Raw genomic sequence first — 23,001 nt, 5'->3', positions numbered from 1 at the left:
TTTAGGGTTTTATGTACTTATTTCCATTGCCATGAAATTTGTATTTGAATGAATCAGTTTTCGAAAAGTTCAACCCTAGAATTTCGAACCCCAAACATATGTACGATCGATTTCTGTCAAACAACATGTCGTTCAACACTTGACTTTCGAACAATAGCAGTTTGTCCGGTGTATTGTTGTCGAACCTTAAGTTGTAATTCAGATGTAGAATGTCGAACACTAACAACATGTTCGATGTTGTACTGTCGAACAATATCTATTTTTTATTTTATTTTTTTTGTCTTATTGATTTCTTTGTTGTGAACAGTAGCTAGAGGGCCAGACAAATTCCTTTGATGAAATGGAATACTGTGGGAACCAAAGTAACAAACTGAATTTGGAAGAATACATTACATAAAAAAAATAAAATGAAATAAAAAACATTTCAGTTCCTATAAATCATTTACTGAAAATCAAAAGACTCTTGACTCAACAGTTTGAGCAAGGCTAGCATGGTTTCAATAACAAATAACCTATTCATATTCATAAATTAAATTATATGAGAAAGAGCATCCCTTTCTATAAGCTGATATTTATAACCAATCATCATGTTTGTCACCAAAACTCACCACTTTTTGTGAGAAAACAAAATAAGTAGTACTGTGGGTGTTATCTTTCTCACTAGTTCTCACATAATCAAATAGAGTGTTATCTCTATAATCCTCCAACTCAAATAGATTGTATAGCTACTATGCTTTCATAAAATCAATTTATTATGCTTTCACATAATCAAATAGAGTGTTACTTCTATGCTATGTTTGCCATACTACGGTCTGTTTAATTTCTATTTTTTTTTTTTTTTGTAATTATTTTTTAAAGTAAGGATGTTACCCAATGTTGGTATACAGTCCCAATGAATTTTACAAAACAAGTCACTATGGATTATTTCGAACTTAAAGAAACAAGAATTTGATTGATTGTGAATATTTTAACATAAATGATTTGTGTTACTTCTGTTAACTTTATTGTTTTCTGTTTCATTTTCAGAAAATGGATGACCCTTCGCGTTTCCACTCACTGCCTCAGAGAGATGACATTATGCATTAACAAATCCTGGTCATGGTCGAAGTCAGGGTTGGGGTAGAGATCGGGGTGATGATATTGTGTTGGAGGAAGCACCTCAAATCTTGGAAGAGGATGTGATTGATAATGGTTCAGGGGATGATGATGATGATGCTGATGTTGATCAGGCTGAGGAGGTACTCACTGGCCCGTTTCCTGGGGGGCCATCAGATCCATCAATACTAAAGAGCTTCAAGACACATATTGCAGTAGCTATATGAGAGCAAAAAGTAGTATATATATATATATATATATTTCATGTTTCATTCATTTTATTATTTATTGAACCAAATTATTTATGTTAATTATATTACTTACCTTGCAGGAGAGGAATCCCTTAAGGTGTTATAATCATATGTCTAAGATTCTTGAGTAACGGTGGTGCTCAAGAACCGACAATAAAATGTTTAGAGACATTGTGTAGCAATCAGGCCTATCTTCTTTGGTCCATTGCACATATCGGTTTGTGAATAGGATTGTCATATTTGTATTTGTTGAGCGATGGCAACTAGAGACAAATACTTTCTATTTGACAGTTAGTGAGATGACAATGACATTGGATGATGTGGGTACCATCTTGGAGATCCCTATCACAGGTAAATCAGTTAGTGCTGCAACTTTGATAGATCAACAGGCATATGCACTTGTGACAACTTTGGCGGGCCGTTTTTTATGTACTTTGACAGAATCCTGTGTGGGGATCTGGGTGCCCATAGGTAAGTGGCTATCATGTCTAGACTGAATCAACTCAAATGCATATGGGTCTCGACACGTAGATATATCTATCTTCTTATACCTCGAGGGTTAGGCTTCACATCCGGCTCAATGAGAAAAGTACTTTGCGGATTTGCAATCTGCCTTAACTTATGCAGAATTTCCAACTTCATAGTATAAGCAAATGCATTGAATCGCTTAAGTATGTGATCAAACTTTGGTTCACAACTCAATTCCACTTTATCATTCTTTAACTTTTGTACTATCTCAAGAGTCCTCCAGTGCGGGTTAACGCTATCAAATGGTATTGGACGACCCTATCGGATGTAATTTACAATCTCATGGGCACAAGGTAACCCGTGTGTTCGTTGAACAACACATCCACATACTGAAGCATCAATGCCAACATCATCCGCTTGTTTACTCTCCGCTGAGACATGACCTAATGCAGTAATAGAGATATTGCCTCGGAGCTCTCTAAAATGGAATGTTTTGAACTGGTGTTGTACAACGGTTAAACTCTTCTCAAATGATGCCTTAATATCAATATGCTGCAACTCAAGCAAACTATGGATCTTGGTCCAAGAACACTCAAAATTGACTTGGTTAGAATCTAGTTGCCATTTAAGTTTTGCATGTGCACTTTCAACCTTGTGTACAATGGAAACAATTAACATAATTAAGTTTAAATAATCAAAATCATAATGACTAATACTATAAGGTAGACAAATATATTTTACCTGTTGGTTATAACATTCCTGAAGTTCATATAACTATCTGTCCATACGGCAACAAACTTATCCTTATATGAAATTAACCAACTTTGTGACACGTATTGCACTGCCTCAGGGTATGTATCAAAATCCACAAGTAACATAGCAAGGCGTTCATTGTATTCAAGCTTAGTTGAGGAGAGTACTAAGAAATTCCATGAAAAGATAAACTTGTTCCATTTCTTTTTACTCTCAAACATTTTCTTGCATTTCGTCAATACATTTATACTAATATGCCATCGGCATAATAAATGTTTGGATGTAGAAAATATCTTGTTAATAGCGTTCATCAAAGCAAGCTTCGTATCTGTGACAATCAGCTCAGGAATAACAATGTCATTGTCACGACCCCAAACCGCCCCTAGTAGGATGATGTCGTGATGGCCAGTAATCCGAGATTACCGAAGGCCAATTTTCAAAATCCACACACAACAGAGTATAAATATATGGGGCTCACTGTAGACACCCCATTTTTGACCGACCTTAAGACTTAGACGTCACCAGTTGAGCGCTCGGTGATACTACATAATGTGCTCGTTCAGAAGTTTCAGAGTCGCGGCCGTGAGCCCTGCCTCCGGACTTCCGAACCCTCTTCTGTGCCTTGCCTCGGTTTGCGAACCAGGCTCGGTTTTCTCTGTTTCTTTTCCTGAGGGGAGGGAGAGGTCCTGTAGACCGTCTCTCAGTGGCCGTGGGCTACATTTGGTGGTCGTAGGCCATTTTGCCCATTTCAGAGCCCGGTTTCCGGTTTTTCGGGATCGTTGGCCATGTGCCTCGGTTCGGGACCGCCTAACCATCTCCGTTTGCTCTGATTTTTGGCATACATCTAATTTACTCCCTTTCAAGGGACACTGGGGTCTGAGAAACCCACTTCGTGGCCGAATGCCACTTTCGGTGCTTAACAGCCTGTTTTCGGGACCCCAAACTGCGTGTTTTGGCCCCCGAGCATTCGTTTTGCATCGGTTTTCGTTCATTTTTGGCAGGTGCCTCTGTTTCATCACCAGGAAGGTCACTGGAGGGTGGGAGGCCAGCAATTATCTTGGCAACCAGTTATATTCCATTTTCGCCCTCCGACACCCGTTTTTCGCACTTCCGAGCCAATGTTGAACACCTTGGGGCCACTTTCTTCAACCCCAAACCACATATTTGTGTTGTACACACATGGGAGGACCCTAAAAGTTTATGGCCGGCCATTAATTCCATTTGAACCTTTTGAACCCCTCCTCAAAATGGCTTGTTCTCTCTCCTGTTTTAGAGTTTCCAAATTCGAACCACAGAGTTGTGAAGAGGAGACCTGGGAGGCCACCTTTTTGTGGTGGCCGGCCACTAAAGCAGGTTGACCTTTTTGACCCCTAGCCGGCCGGCTAGGGGAGGTGGCCGGCCGGCCACCTGCAAGTCCAAAAGGTGGCCGGCCATGTTCCTTGCATTGCACACTTTACAGCTGTATAACTTTTTCCCCCAGAAAATATCTTGATCCGGGGGACATTTTGTGGGGGAAAGCCTTAGTCCTTTTCCCCCACCCTTTCTCTCCATGCTCCCCCTCCTTTTGGTCCTTATAACCAACTGCCAACCTTTGTTATAGGGGTTAGAAAAATTGCTTCAAGGATATACATACATATCTCCATCCATCTCTCTCATTTTCCTTAAAAAAACTCCTAAGTTCTACCTCATTTCTTCATCACCACCAAGCACCACCACCATCACTCCATTCCAGCAGCAAGGGGAGGAATTCCAGCAGCTTAGAGTCATCAAAGTTGGTCCAAGAAGCAACAAAAGTATTGGTCTTCAAGGGTAAGTCCACTTTCCCCCTTTTCTGCTCATTTTTGCACCATTTCTTAGCCATATATGCTTTTTGCTTTGAGCTCCGGCCATAACTGAAAGTGGCCTTATTTTGAGCTCTTTTTCACTTTTTCTTAAGGGCTCAACTCTGTTTGAGCCCCCCATCTTGCACTTGCTTCAATATCTTCCTTAAATGCTATTTTCTTGCATGCTTTGGCAGCCCATTATGCTTCCATTTTTGGGCGTTTTACAGAACTAAAAATAGGCTTATTTTGAGCCCCTCTTCAACATTTAAGAAGGGCTCAACACTGTTTGGGACCTCCATGCTATACTTGCCTTTATATCCCTCTTTGGTCCCCTTTTTTTGCATGTTTTGATAGCCTATTATGCTTCGGTTTTTGGCCTTTTTACAGTACTAAAAATAGTCTTATTTTGTCCCATTATTCATGTTTCATTAAGGGTCTTTGGCCGTTTGTGGAATATTTTGTAGACTTTGTGTTATAGCCACTTGTGAGCCTCATTTTGCATTGCATTTCTAGCATGTTTGTATACTGTTTTGGGTTTTTTACAGTTCTGTAAATATGCATATTTTTGGTCCCTCTTCAATGTTGTAGAAGGGAATTTTTCAGTTTGGGCTTTGCATATACCACTTGCCTCTTTGGCCACCTTTTGGCCCTTTTTCTTGCATAAGAGCTTAGCCATATCTATGTTTGTTTTTAGGGTTTTTACAGTTCTGTAAAGTGGCTTATTTTTTGCCCCTCTTCAATGTTGTTGAGGGCCCTAACCTATTTGGAGTTAGCAGCTGTGAGTTGCTTCATAATCTCATGTTTAGGGCCATTTTTGCATGCCATTGTTGCCCTATCTTTGCTTGCTGTTTGGCCATGATTTGTACTGTAAAAATGCTTATTTTGAGGCTTCCTTGCTTCTGTCTTTTCATCTCGTGTACCAACTATGCATGCTTTGTATAGCTGTAGTTCATTCTATGCGCCTAATTTGCATTTCGGGAGAGATTCCATGCATCGGGTGTGTTTTCGCCTCATTTCGGGGCTGTTTTCCCCCACATTTCATTGCTGAAAATCCATTAGCATGTTTGCATATGCCATTTCCATGCCATTGCCTCGGTTTGCGTGCCCGTGTGCACGCATTTCGAGGCACTTCATTTTTCATCTATCGGCTTCTTATGTGAGTGTAGCTGAGGCTCTCTCGTGTTAGTATAAGTCCATGTTGCATTCTATATGCCATTTCCATGCCATTGCATTGCATATACCATTGCCTCGGTTTGCGTGCCCGTGCGCACGCATTTCGAGGCACTTCATTTTCATCTATCGGCCTCTTATGTGAGTGTGACTGAGGCTCTCTCATGTTAGTATAAGTCCATGTTGCATTCTATATGCCATTTTAGCCCTATTGCATTGCGTATGCCATTGCCTCGGTTTGCGTGCCCGTGTGCACGCATTTCGAGGCACTTCATTTTTCATCTATCGGCCTCTTATGTGAGTGTGGCTGAGGCTCTCTCATGTTAGTGTAGGCCCATATCATATTTCCATGTCATTTTCATTGCACGCATTTCGAGGCATCTCATTTTCATAGCATTGTGCATACTAGGCTGTATCTTAGTTGCATTCATGCATGTCACGCATATTGCATCGTGTTCGGGATAGGAGTTAGCCCAGGCACGGGAAACGAGGTACGTTTCGTACTTCGAGTGACGGAACGTGTCTCAATTCCCAGTCACCGACACTCTGGATTATCCATGATGGAGTTAGGTTTTGTTGTGTTTATACGTGCATTCATTCTATATTGAGTTGCACATTTCGACCCCTCTGCCATCATGCATCGATACGCGTGATTGGTGGCACGAGGATCGAGGCATGCATATATCTGTGAAAATACATTGCTATGCCCCTTTCCTGCTCTCTGTTGCAGCAAATGAAGAATCAGCAAACTTCTGGAGTTTGGCGCGCTTCCCAAGAAAAATCACAAAACAGAGGCTAATTGGGGCATCCCAGTGGATTTCCGCGCAAGGCAGCCCAGGCATACATCATTCGTCAGAAGCAAGGCAGTCCCTGGCTTGCACGCCAGTTTTACAGCTTTCTTAGTTAATTTGATTAATTAATTAGGAATTTGTATAGTATTCGGACTGTAATATTTGGACTGTACTATTCTTTTATTCGGGACTGTATATTTATTCGGACCCTCTGCGCGAGGGCATAATTGTAATAAGTGTGCGTGAGTGTGATGTATGTCTTCCAACCTCACGTCTTTCTCCCTTTTATTTACCTGCTTATGATGGTTAGATTAGGGCATATCTCAATTAGCATACAGTATGACAGCATGTTTGCATCATTCATCTGTTTTGCATGCACCGGGCTCGGCGCATCATACTAACTGCATTTGTATTTCAATTCTAAATTGAATACATGTTAGTTGTAGCATTTCATATGCCATGTTTAGAATAGCCGAGCGTGCTATAGTTTTCATTTTTGCATGTGTTGCATTAGGCATCTCTGTATACTTAGGATTCATGCATGATTTCTAATGAGTTTTTGTTTTGGCTTGGAGTACTCGGTGAGTTTTATGCTTCAGCATCCTTGCATGCGTGTGAGTGACTGCCATGAATAGCATGCTTACCATGAGGCTAATTGCTTATGTGATATAACTGCCTGAATGCCTGTGGGTGAAGGTTGGGTTATTTGGATTGGAACAAATCATTAACTGTGAGTTTTAAGCCCACTAGATAGTGGCAAAACCATCTTTTCTTAAGCCCACCTGAGGGTGGCAAAATCTGCATTTTAAGCCTACTTGCGAGTAACAAACCATCTTTCAAAAAAACCAAACATGAAATGTTTTGTTCCAATTCAGGCGACCCAGTCTATACTTATATGCTGTGTGCATCACATAGTAACCTAGGCTAATAACCGGAATAAGGACACACAAAGTTTTCAAAAATTAATATTATGGTTAGTAGAGGCCGATCTTTGATCGGGCGAGCGGGGGTGCTCACGAAGTGACCTTCCCCAATCGTACCCAAGTTCCCGAGCCGAGGCAACTTTGGTGATGACGGACACGTGGCCTTCGGCACCGAGTCAGGGTTTCCTAAATTTCCCATTTTAAAAACTTTTAGGTGGCGACTCTGTATCTGGCAAAGCAGTCCATGTTTGGCACTTCTTTCAAAAATCAGTTTTCTCAAAACGATTTGCCGGATTTGGACTCTTTGGTTCAGACTTAAAACCGTGACAAATTTGAGAGTCCTGAGCTGTAGTGACCCCAAATATGAACAGAACGGGAGCTCGTTCCTCCCGGGGCGTTCGGGGACGTCTACACTCATGAGTATGGAAGCAATACATACAAATCAGATTAGTCCATGAGAGCTGTGCGTAAGTCAAATGAAATGTCAAACATCTTCACATGGGTTACAACTTAGTACAATGAAGTAAAGTACTTATTACATCTTGATCAAAAGGTTTCTCAAGCCAACGTGTGCAAAATACAAGTATTACAAGTCAAGAAGCATAATTTTCAAAACTGCCGACGTGAATACAAGTCAAGCCGACATAAACAAAAATCCAAAACAAGCTCGCGAATCACATCTAGGCGTCACCGCCTTCTTGCTCATCACCTACATATATATAGAGAGGGTGACCTTGGATACTTAGTGAATGACATAAATAATAAAGGGTTTGCATGAATATTAGCCAAAGTCCTTTCAAAACGATACATATCAAAACTTTATATAACAAGGGATGGACTTCGTCCATCTAACAAATCTTCAAAGCTTCAAGGGATGCTTACTAGCATCAACATATTACAAATGATGACATACCGAACAACAAACCCACGTGATAAACCGTCAGTGGCAAAACAAGGGAATAATCGACCCGGAATCGATTAAACGAACCCACCCGCACAAGGCCGTTGGTGGCAAGGGAGATATCTCGAACAAGAGTGCTACAAAAGTTTAGAGTCCTCTAGCACAAAAGGACCTATGTTACAAAGGCTTAAAGTCCTCTAACACGAAAAGGACTTGTACTGCGAAAGTTTAGAGTCCTCCAGCACAAGGGACTTTCCCAGAATGTCATCCAAAACAAAGCTAATAATTGATACACAAAATAGGGATAATCATTCATGCTTGGCAAATACTTTTATCAAAACGAAGCGAAGTAAACTTTATCAAAACATTATAACATAGCTTTATTAAAAATACCACTCATATAGTTCTTCAACGTCGGGGTTAAGGCAAAATTCCGAGTCCTACAAACACATGACAAAGTCCATTGAACGTACTTTCAAACAAGATTCACATGCAAACGGATGATCTCGACATTCATCAAAACTAAGTTAAATTAAAACAAAACACTGTTTCTCATCTCGGGAGGACGTGCTGGGCACCAACCAGGTCTTGGCCGAGGTCCCACACCATCTCGCCGAGGTGCGGTCTCGACGGCCATATACAAAAGTGAAGTCGGGAAAAATCTGGGTTCCCCTTGGAGGAACATGAAGAACATGAAGATGGAGAAGATGAAGAACATGCATGCTAAAATCATAACTTGTTACTACAAGGTCTGAGATTTTGTGCTGTGAGTTTGGAAACACGGACCTGGGCACCCATAGTCAAAGATCTTGTGAGAACAAACACAAAAACATGGTTCTAGATGCAAACTTTCGGGTCAAAACGAGACTTTTCTTCAAGAACACAAGAACACTATTTTCTCTTACTAAAACCGACTTTAAATCAATGCATGGAATGCAAAACAGATTCGATCGTGCAATGCAGCTAAATGATCAATAAGAACAACAAGAGTAGATTAAGATTCTAACCTCAAAACTAGGATCTAACGGTTCGAACTCCAATGATCAAGCTTGGAAGCCTACTCTCTCACTCAAAACTTTTCTTTCTCTTTCCTAGAGCCTCTCTCTCTAAAAGACAAGATTTGATACAAAATGATATGTTTTTCTCGACAGTCACTGACTTAACGCTCTGTTGGGACACGTGGCATCGGCTGACTGGCTCTACTAAAAAAGGTGACTGACTGACAAGACAAGACCATGACAAGGTGTGTTCAACAAGCTAGACGGCAAGAGCACTCTAGCAAGTGATGATCTTGGCTAAGGGCAAAGCTTTGGCAAGTAGGGTGACAACGACATCGGCTTGGAAGGACAACACTTGACTAAGCTGTGCCACACCTTGGCCTAGATGTGCCACACCTCGGTCTAGGTCATACCATTCCAGGAACAAAATCACTAGGGTGCAAGGACAAACATCTCAGCCTAGATGATACACGTCTCGGCCTTGGTGCTGCACACCTCGGCCTAGATAGCAACATCTCGACAAATATGCCCAGGTGGAGATGGAGGTCAACCAAAGGGGTTCCAAGATAGTTCTAAGTGACAAAGGGTTCGAAGGTGACTAGGCTTAAGATGATCTCGGCAACACACCAGGCAAGAACAAAGTATGCAAGAAACACTCAAGTAAAACAAGACAAATTTGCAGATGCAACACAACAAAACAAGATTATACATAAGTGTATGCAAGTATGACTAAGTTGAAGTGAGGGTTATTACAGTCATCCAAGAGACTACGCAATGTAGTTAATATCCAAACGTAGTTATCAATCAGCTCAATTCGGAGATATGCAAAGGCTATGGAGAATGACATATCAATGGATGTCACACCAACTATCTCAAGAAGAGGAAGACGATATCGATTTTTCTTATATGTGTAATCCATGATCAACACTTTTGGAAATGAACGGAGCAAATCTAATATAATAGGATGCGCACAAAACAAATCTATGATAGTCATCGTGTTGTTGTCACACTAATGCCGCTCAATGTAATTATGCTTTTCTAATTCATCCAGCAACTGTTGCATCTGTGATCTCCCAGCTTTCTCAATAACATTATTCCTATGATGTACATTGTGAATGGTTTTCATAGAAGTTACATTCAAAGTATTCTTTTGTTTCAAGGTAACCAAAATCTCTTTTGGTCTGGCCATACTTTTGGACATATCCACTAATAGTGATGTTTCCTCCTCAGATAATCTCTCTGCAAATGAATGTCCTTCAAAATGTTTAGCAGGAGCATAGTTATGCATTCCACATGCTACATCTACCATCCAATTATCATCAGCTATCAACTTACGAGCCCTGAACTCAAAAAGACACCTGCATTTCTTTGCACCTGTTATCTTCACAATTTTTTTGTTTGAATCATCTCCTTTTAATTTCTCATGAGCTCTGCATTGACCACTTCTCTCACAGGCAAGATATATCCTTGGTGTTCTATGACCACCACCATAGTCCGATGTCTTGATGACAATCACAAAACCATTTTTTCTTCCAACATCCTGTACCCAACTGAGCAATTCTTCTTTGCTCTTGAAAACCTGCATGTCAAATTAACCAAAGTCATTAACACATGCGAAAAAAATATATATACTAATTTTTGACACGAGATCACCTCATTAGTAATAAATTGACTTGTGTAGTCAACAAGACACTCAGATCCAACATTACTGCATTCTGTGGATGCACAGTTTTGGAAAAAAAAAAAAATTTTGTACGCGTTCGGCAGTACAGAGTCAAACAAAGCAGATATGTTCGACTATTGATAGCTGAATAGATATTGTCTGTTCGACACTTAGAAACTGAAACTTTGGAGTCTGTTCAACACTAGTCAATCGAACAAAGACAATTTGTACGGTTATGTATAGTCGAACATGAACATACTATTTGACTTTGGATAACTGAACTAATACAAACGATTTACCACTCAGCAAATACACGAAAACAAAAAAAAAAAAGAATGAAAAAATAATCTTTTCCTTGCTCCATTGTTCCAAACCACTATTGCCAGATGCATCCATCATTCAATCTAATCAAAATCTTCAATAATATGTATATTTTTGGTTGTTTCTTTTAATGGTTTTGGATTTTTGTTTTAAGATTTTTGAATTCTTAACAGACAAGATACGTAAGTAACATTTGAAATTCTTGATGTGTATTATATTCATTATTGTCCTTATGGTAATTATACAAATAGTGTGTATCATAACCCTTTATCCTTTGTGGTCATTTTATCTAAGGTTAAAATTGTAATAAAAAAAAAACTAATTATTGGTATGTCTTGAAATGAAAGGTGGTGTGTAAATTGAGGCACCCATGGACTTTGGGTAAAAAAAATTCAAAATTGAATTTTTGGGCTGAGTGTCCTATTTTTTTTTTTTTTTGTCAATTACCAATTATATCTTTATTTCCAATTCTTTATCAAATAACAATTGTCATACGTGGTAAATTCTTGAATTTAATATTTTTATACGACACCATAGCAATGTTGGAAACAAGAATTCAAACACCGAAAAACAAACACTAGAAATATGTTTTTTCATATTTTTCTGTCTTTGAATTTTTGATCCATAGCACTGCTCCATATTTCTTGGATAGTGTCACATTTTTAAGTATATGACAAATGAAGTAGAATGTTCATTCTTTTAACTTCCTTATAAAAATAACCATTTATTTATAACCACAAATCAGAATTATATTTGTTATGTATTTTTCATTATTTACAATGGTAAATAGTGATCAACGATTTTAATTTTAAAGTATTTTTTTAATTAATCCTTAATCAAACATAAGATGAATATCCATTCCATATTCATTCCAATGAATTAAAAATTAGTATTTGTAAATCTAATGGTATAATTTTAATAATAATTGGTTTCAGAATTTTCTTTTCAAGCTAATTACTCAAACTAAAATCATTAATTGTTTTAAGTTTTAACTACCATTAAACCTTCACAGAGGTACTAACATTTGCAAATAAGTTTCCTTGATTATGATAGTAGTCTACTAGACTACCACTACCAAAGGGGAGGGAGAGAATACCAATTTAAATACATCCAGAAAATTCAATTTATTTGCAATAAATAAATAATTCTCCCTCCAATCAAATACATAATCATTACATGAATACATTAATCATTACATTATAAATAAATGCCCTACTAACTAGCTTGATGTTTCAGTTAATTTCATCATAAAATCTACAACTAAAACAGTTACATGGCATTTGTCACAAATCCCAAAACATCTCAAACATTTATACCTTCCACCATTTCCTTGCAAACTGAGAGAAAATAGCAATTTATTGGTTTATGTCAGACCTGTGAAAGAAAAACCTCATGGATCGACTGTAACATACCCGGTTCAATGATTTCAGCATAAGCTATGTCCTCTTGTCTTCTTGACCCACGCAATGCAGCTCAGAGCCAAGTTCAGAAAACTTTATCTGGATGGAGCTCAAACTGCAACACACATCAAGCATGTTTATCATGAAAAGACAGGTTCTCCAAAAGAATAGCTCTCCTCCAAGTTTGTTCACGAAACTGTCGCCAACAACGCCAACACACTGGATCCATCTACTTTCCCAACATAAATTCCTTCTCGAGTATGGCAAACATTACCCTTAATCGATCTTGCAGACCTGAAAGAATGTTCTTTGTGATTTTTTTCTGATTTTTACTATTTTTCTGCCATGCAATTCCAATAAACACTTGGACATTACATCCAGTGGATCTTGAAGGTATATCTTCAGCTTGGTATCTTAGGTTAAGCTGCAAATTCAGATAATATATATTTGAGCCATCTTTTAGACAAGTAAATTATAACAAAATGATGAGAATATATTACAAGCAGCTAAATAAAAGTTTGAGCTGTCCATACATTGAAATAGTCACCAAGTGGAACCCCATGAAGAGTCATGACCTCTTCGATAAGCCAACCATTTCTATCAGGAAGTGGAGATCTTTGTTGTGTGCTTGTCACCTCTCCTCTATAACGGGAGACACGATTATCAAATTTGTAATAAACCTGCCTCTGATATACATCAGCCTTGTCAAATTCCCAAGGACTGTAAGAATAATTAAGACAGCCAGCCCTCTCAATAACCTTGCGTTCCATTTCACTCCCGTTGAATAATTGCATGAAGAAACTGGTCTGAAGTGGCCGACAAGATACAACTTGACAATCAATCATTCAAACTTTGACAAATATAGTTTACTTATTTAAGTAAATTAACAAGTTTAGAAAGACAAATTGCACTTCCGTGTCTACATGGGTGGACACACATGCATGAAAAAAGAGAACACATGCATAAGTGTTATTTACATGCCTCACCATCGTAGCATCTATTGTACCTCTCCATACAGGGAGAGCAAGGGAGAACAAAGAGAATGGAAAGAAAAAGCAGAGAGAGAGAGAGAGAGAGCTTACAGGAACAGAGAGAACGGAAGAGTAAACCAGAGACATGCTGACATCCTCAGTGCCCAAGTAGGATCCACTCTCTTCTGTTTGGAGGGTTTTAGCTTCGCTTTCCTCCTCAACCACTTGGAGGCTTTTAGCTTCAGATTCTTCCTCGACTATTTGTACCTTCTGCTCAAGACTCAATGCTCTTGCCTTCCAAAGCGCCTTGATTGTCCTGTTAAAGCATCATTACGTTTGAGTCAGAACAATAAACAATGCTGTATTTCATTGTCCTTTTACTTTGTACAGCCTAGATTGCTAAGGATATCTAACCATTATCTCTTTTTATTTCACATCAAGCAAGCATAGAAACCCACTCATGTCTGTTTTTACTGCTTCAAGATGATTCCGATCTATATCTTATCACTGCATGAGCATTTATATAAATGAAGAGTGAGGGATTGGGATACAGCCACAGAAAAGGTGGCAAATGTAATGTTTCAAGCATGTACCTCATAATTTACTGATGTAATCATGATGCTGATGTATAGGTGCACAAAAAACAAGGTCATATTTGGTTCACTGAAATGAGGTGAAATAAAATAAAATAATCATTCCTCAGTCTACCTGTGGAAATGAATATTTCTTTACAATGGTGAACGATGATTCCATTTGCAATACATTTTCCATCATATTTTTAGTGAACCAAAGGTGAGAATGGACATTATGATGAAATGATCATTCCATTCCAGTGAACCAAACACTTCATCTTATTTTTAGTGTTGTTTCTCTGTTACTTATCCAGGATGATTCCTTTCTATAATGCAGGCCTTTATTTATGGAAACATTATTATGATACTTGAGAACCAATGTGGCAACAAATGAGCATGTCTAAAATGAGAATATTAACATTGTAAAGTGACAAGCAAAGTTTACAAATCCATTTCAGCAGGCATTTATGCTTTTCTATCTGAAAAGAATTTCATGTTAACACATCAAAATAGTATTTAATTCCCATTACAGTTATGAAAGTACATAGCAAAAGAAGAAGGAACAATTACACAAGTTCAATATAAATAAGCATGAAAAAGATAAAGCATGAACTAAAACTAAGCTTCCCAATTAGGTGGCGTTGACTATATGAATCATTTTCCATCATTCTGCTTGTTGGTACATACGTCTATCTCCGTTACGTGGCATTAAGACATCATAACCATACTATGAGTCAGTTGGCACCATGTGGCAACCACGCAAGGCAACACATGGGCCAATGATGAATCTTCACGTATCTTGCTAAGCCTAAGTACTCAGCTAAGGCATCTCCAAGGACACCTCAAGGATCTCACTACATCTTCAGGATTTCACTTCAACTTTTGAATCCCGAATCCAGCTTGTTTGTTTTCATTTTTCAGAAAACACTTTTCAGAAAATTCTACGTTCTTATTTTCCGTATTTTTTTGTTTTTACTGAATTTTTTTAATATTTTAAGCAATTTTTTTACTTTTTAGAGACACCTAACATAAATACACCTAAAAAGTAAAAAAATTGTAAAAAATATCTTTTAAAAATTCACTAAATACCAAAAATATAAAAAAAAATACAAGAATTCAGTACATTTTTTGTATTTTTATGTATTTATTAATTTTTAAAAATATTTTTTCACAAATTTTTTACTTTTTAGATACATCTAACTAAGGTGCATCTAAAAAAGTAAAAAAAATGTTTAAAATTTAAAAAATATTCACTAAAAACAAAAGAATACGAAAACCAAAAAACTCAGTTTTCAAAAAACTTAATCCAGAAAACTCAAACCAAACACACTACATCTCAAGGATCTCACTCCATCTCCAGAATCTCATTGCACCACCGATCTCCCAAATGAGATCTGTCACATGCGATCCGTGATCTCAAACTTACAGTTAGCTCCTCACATGATCTGTGATCTCCAACTTACACTTAGCTCCAGAAAGCCTAGACTAGGAGCAGGGACTAGGATCTCCACTCGGGATCATCGAAGGACCTGTGGCTTGGAGATTAGAGTTGGGAGATCTTTAAGGGTCCCGCTTGGAGAAAATTGGTCAGTCTTTGGATGAGAGAGGTTCCAACCAAGACACATGATGCCTCCACAGTACCTGTACCTGCAGCAGTGACCTGTACCCGTGGTATAGCATGCCCGACACTGTGTAATCGCATGTGAACTGTATGGATGATACATGCATCTGATCTGTTGACCACTTTGATATGGTTGGAGACAGACGATTGCTTATAGAAGATCGTTCACTTCTCCTAACATTGATATTGTCTAAGAGATTCATCCGTATCATCAAACTAGAGAATGCAGTCATTTGTGCTCCAATACTCCAACCTCCTCTATATAAGGAGATTTCTCCCAAGCAATTATCATATCTCCACATAACTCTCTTCCTTTCAGCTCGGAAGATCTCCACTGTCTCCCTCTCGCACAAGAGTGACCACTACCTTCCCATAGGCCCATCTGGACAGCTCATCTACCATCATCCATATCGCTCTATCAAGAGCTATATGCTCAGTTAAAATAAATAAAGTTTATATATATTTTTATTACCATATCCCATGCCAATTTAAGTCTTCTTCTCCACCAAACATTTTTATTTTTATTTATTTATTTATTTTTTCATAAATAAATATTTTTATTTCCAATAATCGTATCACTCTTTCTTATCGTGTCATCTATGTGCCTTCGTTATACATAACTAAACCATCTTAATTTGTTCTCTCTCTCAATTGATCTTCAATTGGTACTACTACCATTTCATGTATATATATATTTTTTCAAATTCTTTATTTCCTGGTTCTGCCATACATCCACCTAAGCATCCTCCTCTCAGCTACAGTCATACATGTTTATTAGTTGCCCGACATTCTATCATGTAAAGTATTGCTAGCCTTATAGATATTCTATAATATTTTCCTTCCAATTTTGCTGGTATTTGGCGATCACATATGTCAAAACACTCCTCCACTTGAGTCAACCTAACTTGATTCACTTAGCAGCGAAATTCAACCCCAAAAAGGTAAAAGAAATTGGCCTAAGAAGGAGAAAATATAACAGAAGGAATTAATAGAATGAAATAAAGAGAACCAAATGGTCTAAATCATGTGAAATGACTGAATAGATCAAAATGGGCTGAATTGTAATTATAAAACTTAAGACACGGTGGAGTCTTCATGTCAATGGAGCATAATTGCTGATACTGGAATAAAGTTAAAAATGACAATTTGAGGGAAGCACTAGAAGTAGCAGCAACTTAGCACCATTTGGGGGTTTTTCTTATCATGTAAGTCTGCATGATTCATAGTTAGGAATACCAACGAAGGTTGCTAGAGTCCTTCAGGTTGCGCAATTAGCATATTTAATTTTGGCTAGGCTAGTGTCCAAGGTTGTGTCCAGTATCCAAGGTGTTCTCTGCTTAGTGTGAGAGGATCCGTGTACATGTGTACCTGTGGGTACATGCAATAAATCTCATTTTATAAATGTTTCATACAAACCCCAACCACCCACCACACACCCAACCCAAAAAAAAAAAAAAGAAGAGTAAAAGAGAAGAAAGTAAGTCAAGGTGGTCTACTGAGCTGGGGAGAAGACTTTCAGAACTAAAACAGACTGCAAGGTCCAGGTTGAAGGTGCTTAAAGACAAGTAAAAGACAGCAAAATAGGATAAAATAAGTTCAAAAAAATAAATAAACAGAAAAATGCAGCAAAAGCTGATTAAAATCAAAAGTTTTCTATCATCAAGAAAGTTTTTTTGCTGATCAAAAAAAAAATCAAAAGTTTTCAAATTAGTGGGGCAAAGAAAAGCTGAATTATGTATTTTAAAATTTCCAGTACCTGTGGGCAACATTGAAAGATACAAAAGACTGGAAATGGAACTTTAGCCTGCCTTCTGAATCTTGTGTTTTTGCACCATGCCTTGCATCCTCACCTCTGCCCGGCCTTAAAGTAATGACAACAATTGGACTGCCCATTGATGACAAAGTAGGAGGAAACACTTGAATGTCTTCAATGTCTTCCCAGAGAAAAAAGAATTTCGTCTTGTGTCCAAATAGATCTGCATGGAAACCTATTATTCTTGCTGAAAGAAATAGGCGGCCCTGCAGAAGAACAATTAAAATTTAATTAGTTAGAACTTCGTAACCCACAAAAGGAAAGATGGAATTTTAAAGAAGAAAGAAAAATAATGATATTAAAAATTAGAACTGTTATGGGAACACATATCCCCATTTGGAGATTTCACAACACTAGCTGCAACAGTACCTGCAGAGGCATTTTGCGTTTCAAGTGACAAGTAAAATCATTGATGAGAAATTCCTCTGGTGGAAGCACAAAGAGTTTCTGAAATGCTGAATTTGTTTGAGGAGACCGAAGTTTTATCTACAGAAGTTTTCATTTAAAAGAAGTAAGACACTGATAATAAAATCCACTGGCAACATGAATTTCCAGGACAGAATGGTTTCCAATTTACCTTCTTTCCCACCTCCTTCTCCATCTTAGTTAAATATTCTTTAACAACATTGCTACCTCTTGTATTGTCTAAGAAAATTCTTAAATGGAGTTTCGACTGACATGCCTGAGCTAACTTTCCTTGAAGAGGAACCCAAACATCTGCTAAATCTGATATATTAGTTCTCAGAAAATTGATTTCACAATGCCCCAGAGATGTAGCTTCATCAAAAGGTCCATCAAAATCAAAAACTTCCACATCCAGCATGGATGGAGGTTCATCCATTGCATCAAATTCAAATATTTCTGCAGTACAACGAGGTTGCAATAAAAAATAAAAAATTCAATCAAATGAACAATCGTATTATAGAGAACAAACTATAAATAGATTTTAACAAAAAATGGCCCACAGTTTGCAAATTGCAGTCCTTATTACAGAGTGAACTTGGACCTCTAAACAAAACACTGATATACATATAAATTATAATAGACTTAAGAGAACATGAATTTACCATTCCACTGAGGATTAGATTTCTGGAACTTGATTGAGCTGATTCTAGTTTTTCCATTACAACTAAAGACCACATATGGATCAGAGAATCCACTTGAATCAACAGCTGCCAAATTGTTTCCTTCAATCAAGGCAACAGTAAGCAACCATCCATCGCCTTGTGCTTTAACTCCATGGTCACTTCCTAAAGTTGACAATGTAAAACAGTTAAATTGCATTTTATATGTAGAAAACATAATTAAAAAAAACATATCCATATTGAGAGGACAGATGGAATAGTTTTCTGGGGAAGTTGAGTCGTGTCAATAGAATCCAAAACCAAGAAGGCTTCTAATAAGGGAAAGATAATTACTACTATCTGGATCTGAGAAACAAAATAGGTAGTAAAATAACATACATGCAGCTCTATCAGACAATAATAAATACATTGAATAGACATCTCCAACTTCCAGATAGAGAGCAGACATCATAGGCTATGGCTTAGCGCTAGCAAAGTCAATAATAGAATGTGATCATTACCTTTTTGTGCTCTAGCCTGCATGAAGCGTGAAATCAACCCTAGCACCCGTTCGCCTTGAAGAACCAAGAACCCACACACAATCACTTCACCAATTGAATCTGGCAAGTCTAACCCAACAAACTCAAGTCCTTGGATCACGCTAGGTGGGGCAAGCCAGATATGCACAAGCACGTATATTCCCATAATAATAGTGGATAACATGGTAAAATTAGCAAAATATCGAACTGCTAGCTTCCAATCTGACTGTGGCTCCACCTGCAGAGCTGCCAAAACCTGTTCCTTATTGGAAGCAATGTCCTTTGCATCAACTGTCTTAACTTGTTGCGATAAAAAATTTATGTAGTGCTCAAAACTTTCCTTTAGACCTAGCCGGGCTCCACCTTCTATCATAGCCTTCATCATAGTGCTCTGCAGAAAATTCGTTCTCCAGGATAACACTAATCGGGAAGACTGTTCTCCGGATGGCAGCTCAGGTCCAGGTGTGATGCAATAAAGCAATTCTGTCTTAAAGCAGCTTCCATATGGAACATCTGGAGTGCTCACACTTGCTAAAACTGCGAAAACATTCCCATCGGCTTTTAGATATGTTTGCTCCTCGGTTCCTCTTGTAGCCTTAACTAATTTGGTAGCACCCTTAAGATAGGTAAGTAATCTTTTCAAGCTCTCACCACTGTTCTCAAATTTCCAAGGTCCTATTTGCAGTTCTGTGGTTCCTTGCAGTTCTGTTACAGTTCTATGAAAGTTTGAATCTGGCGAAAAGAGTAAAGAGTTCAGGTCTTGTGGTGCAATCAAATAGAGTTGGTCTAGAATTATCCCTCCAGGTAAATTGCTTGGAATTTCACTTCCTTGATCTCTTGATTCCATTGTTTTCATTGCTTCTTCAAAACTGCCAGAGGAGGACTCCTCATCACAATTTGGCTCAGGAATCTCAGGTCTGACAGTTTCAGGTACCTCTGGCAAGTCAGGGGCTCTACTATAGGTGTTGGATGCATTATCTTTATTGAATATTTGAGCAATTCGGCCTGCAAAGGATTGTACATGCAACTTTTCTTCCTTGGAAGAAGCAACTTCTTCTAATCTCATTGGGGAAGGTGACCTCACCGGGATGCTAGAAGACCTTAAAGGCGAGTCATTTGTTGAATCAGCAAACTTCCTCAAGGGGGTTATGTGGTCACTAAGAGTGTGCGAATCAATGAAAGAACTGCTTTGAGACAAACATATGGAGAGAAGGATGTCACCTACAGAGAAGAAGAACAAAATGAAATAAATGACAATGACAATGAGTAGTTCGGGCAAAAATAAGAACGAGAGAAAAAATTCAATTAGTTTTTGGGGGAGGAATCACATTTGCGCATTAACAATGAGTTAATGAAAGCAGACTATCAAAACCATGAAAATGAAGACAACCCATATTATATACCATTAAAAGCATATTGCATTACTTTCATAAAGTCTCACATGCTATGCCAGAATTGAAGGCTGAATTAGTTAAATTTTGATTAGTTTTCGCATTTCGGGACTAGTACCCAAAATGGATATTGAAAATTAATTGAATGGAACTTGAATTCTAACATCACATCAGGAAAGCAAAAAAATCCTAATTTACAGCTTCAAATTTTAGGACATACATCAAAGGGAAAAGCCGAACACAAGTAATCATAAGTGTCAAAAAACAAGATAAATGAAAGGTCAGAATAAACATATACCACAGTCCTTGTTCTTGGACTTCTTGTTCTTGGGCTGCAAGGAATACCAGGCAGTCCCAAGTGACTTTTCAAAGGCATCCAAAACGTGAGAAACAGAAACTTTGATTTGACCAATAAAATCATCAATTGAGTACTTGTCTTCATCCAAAACAGAGACGACGAGCTCTTCCTTCAAGTCCTCGACTTTAAAAGTAAAATCTTCGCACCAAGTCGGGTTTAAGCACTTCTTAACCACTTTACTCCTGAACTTCTGCTTTCCCAGCTGCAGTTTCACATACGGATCACTGAACCCATTTGGATCCATCGCCGGTATATTTCTCGCTTCGATTACGCGTACCAAGAGCTTCATTGCCAATCCACACACAAAAACCCAACTTGATCCCCAAACCCACTTCAATTCAATTCAAAAAATATTGTTGTAACGAATGGTGTTAATTGAATGTATATATATGAAAGACAAGGGGTTTTGCATGTGGTTACAGACGATGTACATAAACAATTTTAATGACATTGACAAATCCACAAAAGAAAATTAAAACAATAAAAATAAAAATAAATAATGGAATGAAGCGGAACAGAGAGAAAGACAAGGGTGTATAAGTCTGAATGAAGTATGTGTTTTGGTGGCCGAGAAAACATGTGATTCGAATGGAAAAGGAAACTGATGGAGGATGTGAAACTGGGAAAATGCGAAAAATTGGAAGGAAAATGGAAAAGGAGAGGACGATTGATGCAATGGAAAGGAATGAGAGAGAGGGAGAGAGATTGAAAGGAGAAATTGGAAGAGAATGATAGATTTGGATAATAACAATGGAGGAGATTCAACAAGCCCAAATGAAATCCTCCAAGAAAGAAAGAAAGAAAGAAAGAGCGACTTTTCTCTCCCCCGTTTTCAATTTGCAATTGCGCGTTCGAGTTAGACTCAACGACTTTTTTAACATTAAAATAATTACTTGTAATTTTTTAATGATTGAATTTCCTTAGTAATCTTATGACAATATGAAAGAATTTGACAAATCTTATAATTTAAATTATTTATTTTCTTTAAAAATATATTTATTCGTACTTTTTCCGAGATACATGTATAATAAAATAAAGGAAATCTTTTTAGAGTCTTTGATATTAATTTTATAATATAAAAAATATTTAATATTTTCATAATATTTAAAATCCCTCAACATCTATCCAAAGAAATTTTGATTCTAGAAAATTTCTCTCTAGAATTTCTCTAGACTTCCCAGATAAATTCTGGACTTCTCAAAGAATTTCTCTAAGTTCAAATCAGAGAAAATTGAATTTTTTCTGATTTTAAACTAGACAAATCTAGAGAAAATTGAAATTTATTGAGCTTTGTTCACAGAGAATTGAAATTTCTCTGGCTCTGTTCATAGAGAATTTCTCCGACTTTGTTCACAAATTTCTTTGTGTTTGTTCACAATTTTAAATAAGAGAAATTTTAATCAAACCAAAATTCTCTGTATTTGTTCACAATTATAAATCAGAGAAAATTAAGTATAATGACAAACAAGAAAAGAAGAAAATGAGAGATTGAAAGGTGAAGATAAAATTTATTTTCTCATTTCTTTTATGTTTCTGAAATGTTTCCAATATGTTTCCATTTCCCCACTAATTGAAACAACATACCCCCAAAAAATGTTCATCCTTGCATGATTAACATGTTAAGATAGGGGAACCTAAAACTCAATTGCTAGTATCATGTTTTCAGTTCTAAATTTGTTTGAAAAAAAATCAATGCAAAACAAAAGCTATATAAGCCAGAAATGATCGAAGAGTTTTAAGAAACTCACAAGATGGGCCTTGTAAGCAACTTAGCCAAATTTCGAGTCCACTTCTCGTATTATTTAGAAGATTGAAGAATACCTGTGAACCGGACAACCTTAGCTGCAGTACAGGCTGTTGCAACTATAGCCTCTATTGCAGCTGCTGTCACGATGGCAACAACCATCGCATGCTTTCTCCGCTCCTCTCTTGCTTCACTTATTATTCTACGCGGTGTTGCAAGTTTTAGGTATTGTTTTGGCTTAGTGATTGGAATCTTCATCAGAGCAATCATCCTTCTCATCATCTTCCTCCTCTCTCTTACGCTATTTGAAACCCTAGAGAGAGAGAAGAGAGTAGAGATGGAGGAAAATAGAGAGAGAATGAGAGTGTAGG

At 37.6% G+C, this 23,001-nt stretch overlaps 2 protein-coding genes across 2 annotated transcripts; both read right to left on the bottom strand.

Annotated features, from left to right (window-relative positions):
• Positions 1 to 10,182: 10,182 nt before the first annotated feature.
• On the bottom strand, positions 10,183 to 10,879 carry LOC114298771 (uncharacterized). The gene is made up of 2 exons (XM_028243395.2): positions 10,847 to 10,879; positions 10,183 to 10,752 (listed from the first exon to the last, which is right to left on the bottom strand). Exons 1-2 carry the CDS (start codon positions 10,877 to 10,879, stop codon positions 10,183 to 10,185), a joined length of 603 nt encoding a protein of 200 aa, XP_028099196.2.
• A 1,377-nt stretch (positions 10,880 to 12,256) lies between these two features.
• On the bottom strand, positions 12,257 to 21,753 carry LOC114298776 (C2 calcium/lipid-binding and GRAM domain containing protein). The gene is made up of 9 exons (XM_028243402.2): positions 20,827 to 21,753; positions 19,120 to 20,358; positions 18,602 to 18,784; positions 18,112 to 18,395; positions 17,904 to 18,020; positions 17,478 to 17,740; positions 13,640 to 13,844; positions 13,091 to 13,363; positions 12,257 to 12,981 (listed from the first exon to the last, which is right to left on the bottom strand). Exons 1-9 carry the CDS (start codon positions 21,173 to 21,175, stop codon positions 12,787 to 12,789), a joined length of 3,108 nt encoding a protein of 1,035 aa, XP_028099203.1. The 5' UTR covers positions 21,176 to 21,753; the 3' UTR covers positions 12,257 to 12,786.
• Positions 21,754 to 23,001: the final 1,248 nt, after the last annotated feature.

The sequence above is a fragment of the Camellia sinensis genome, chromosome 9 (assembly GCF_055761805.1).
Source record: "Camellia sinensis isolate YWXY chromosome 9, ASM5576180v1, whole genome shotgun sequence".
NCBI lineage: Eukaryota > Viridiplantae > Streptophyta > Magnoliopsida > Ericales > Theaceae > Camellia > Camellia sinensis.
Note: the sequence above shows the minus strand (reverse complement) of the source record. Positions and strands in the feature narration are given on the sequence as shown.

Coding starts and splice junctions, on each gene's coding strand:
- LOC114298771 (XM_028243395.2), bottom strand. CDS start 10,879: ATGTTGGATCTGAGTGTCTTGTTGACTACACAA. Junction 10,753..10,846: donor GTGTCTTGTTGACTACACAA/GTCAATTTATTA, acceptor TTTGACATGCAG/GTTTTCAAGAGCAAAGAAGA.
- LOC114298776 (XM_028243402.2), bottom strand. CDS start 21,175: ATGAAGCTCTTGGTACGCGTAATCGAAGCGAGAAATATACCGGCGATG. Junction 20,359..20,826: donor GTCCAAGAACAAGGACTGTG/GTATATGTTTAT, acceptor TCTTCTCTGTAG/GTGACATCCTTCTCTCCATA. Junction 18,396..18,601: donor ATCTAATCCTCAGTGGAATG/GTAAATTCATGT, acceptor GTTGTACTGCAG/AAATATTTGAATTTGATGCA.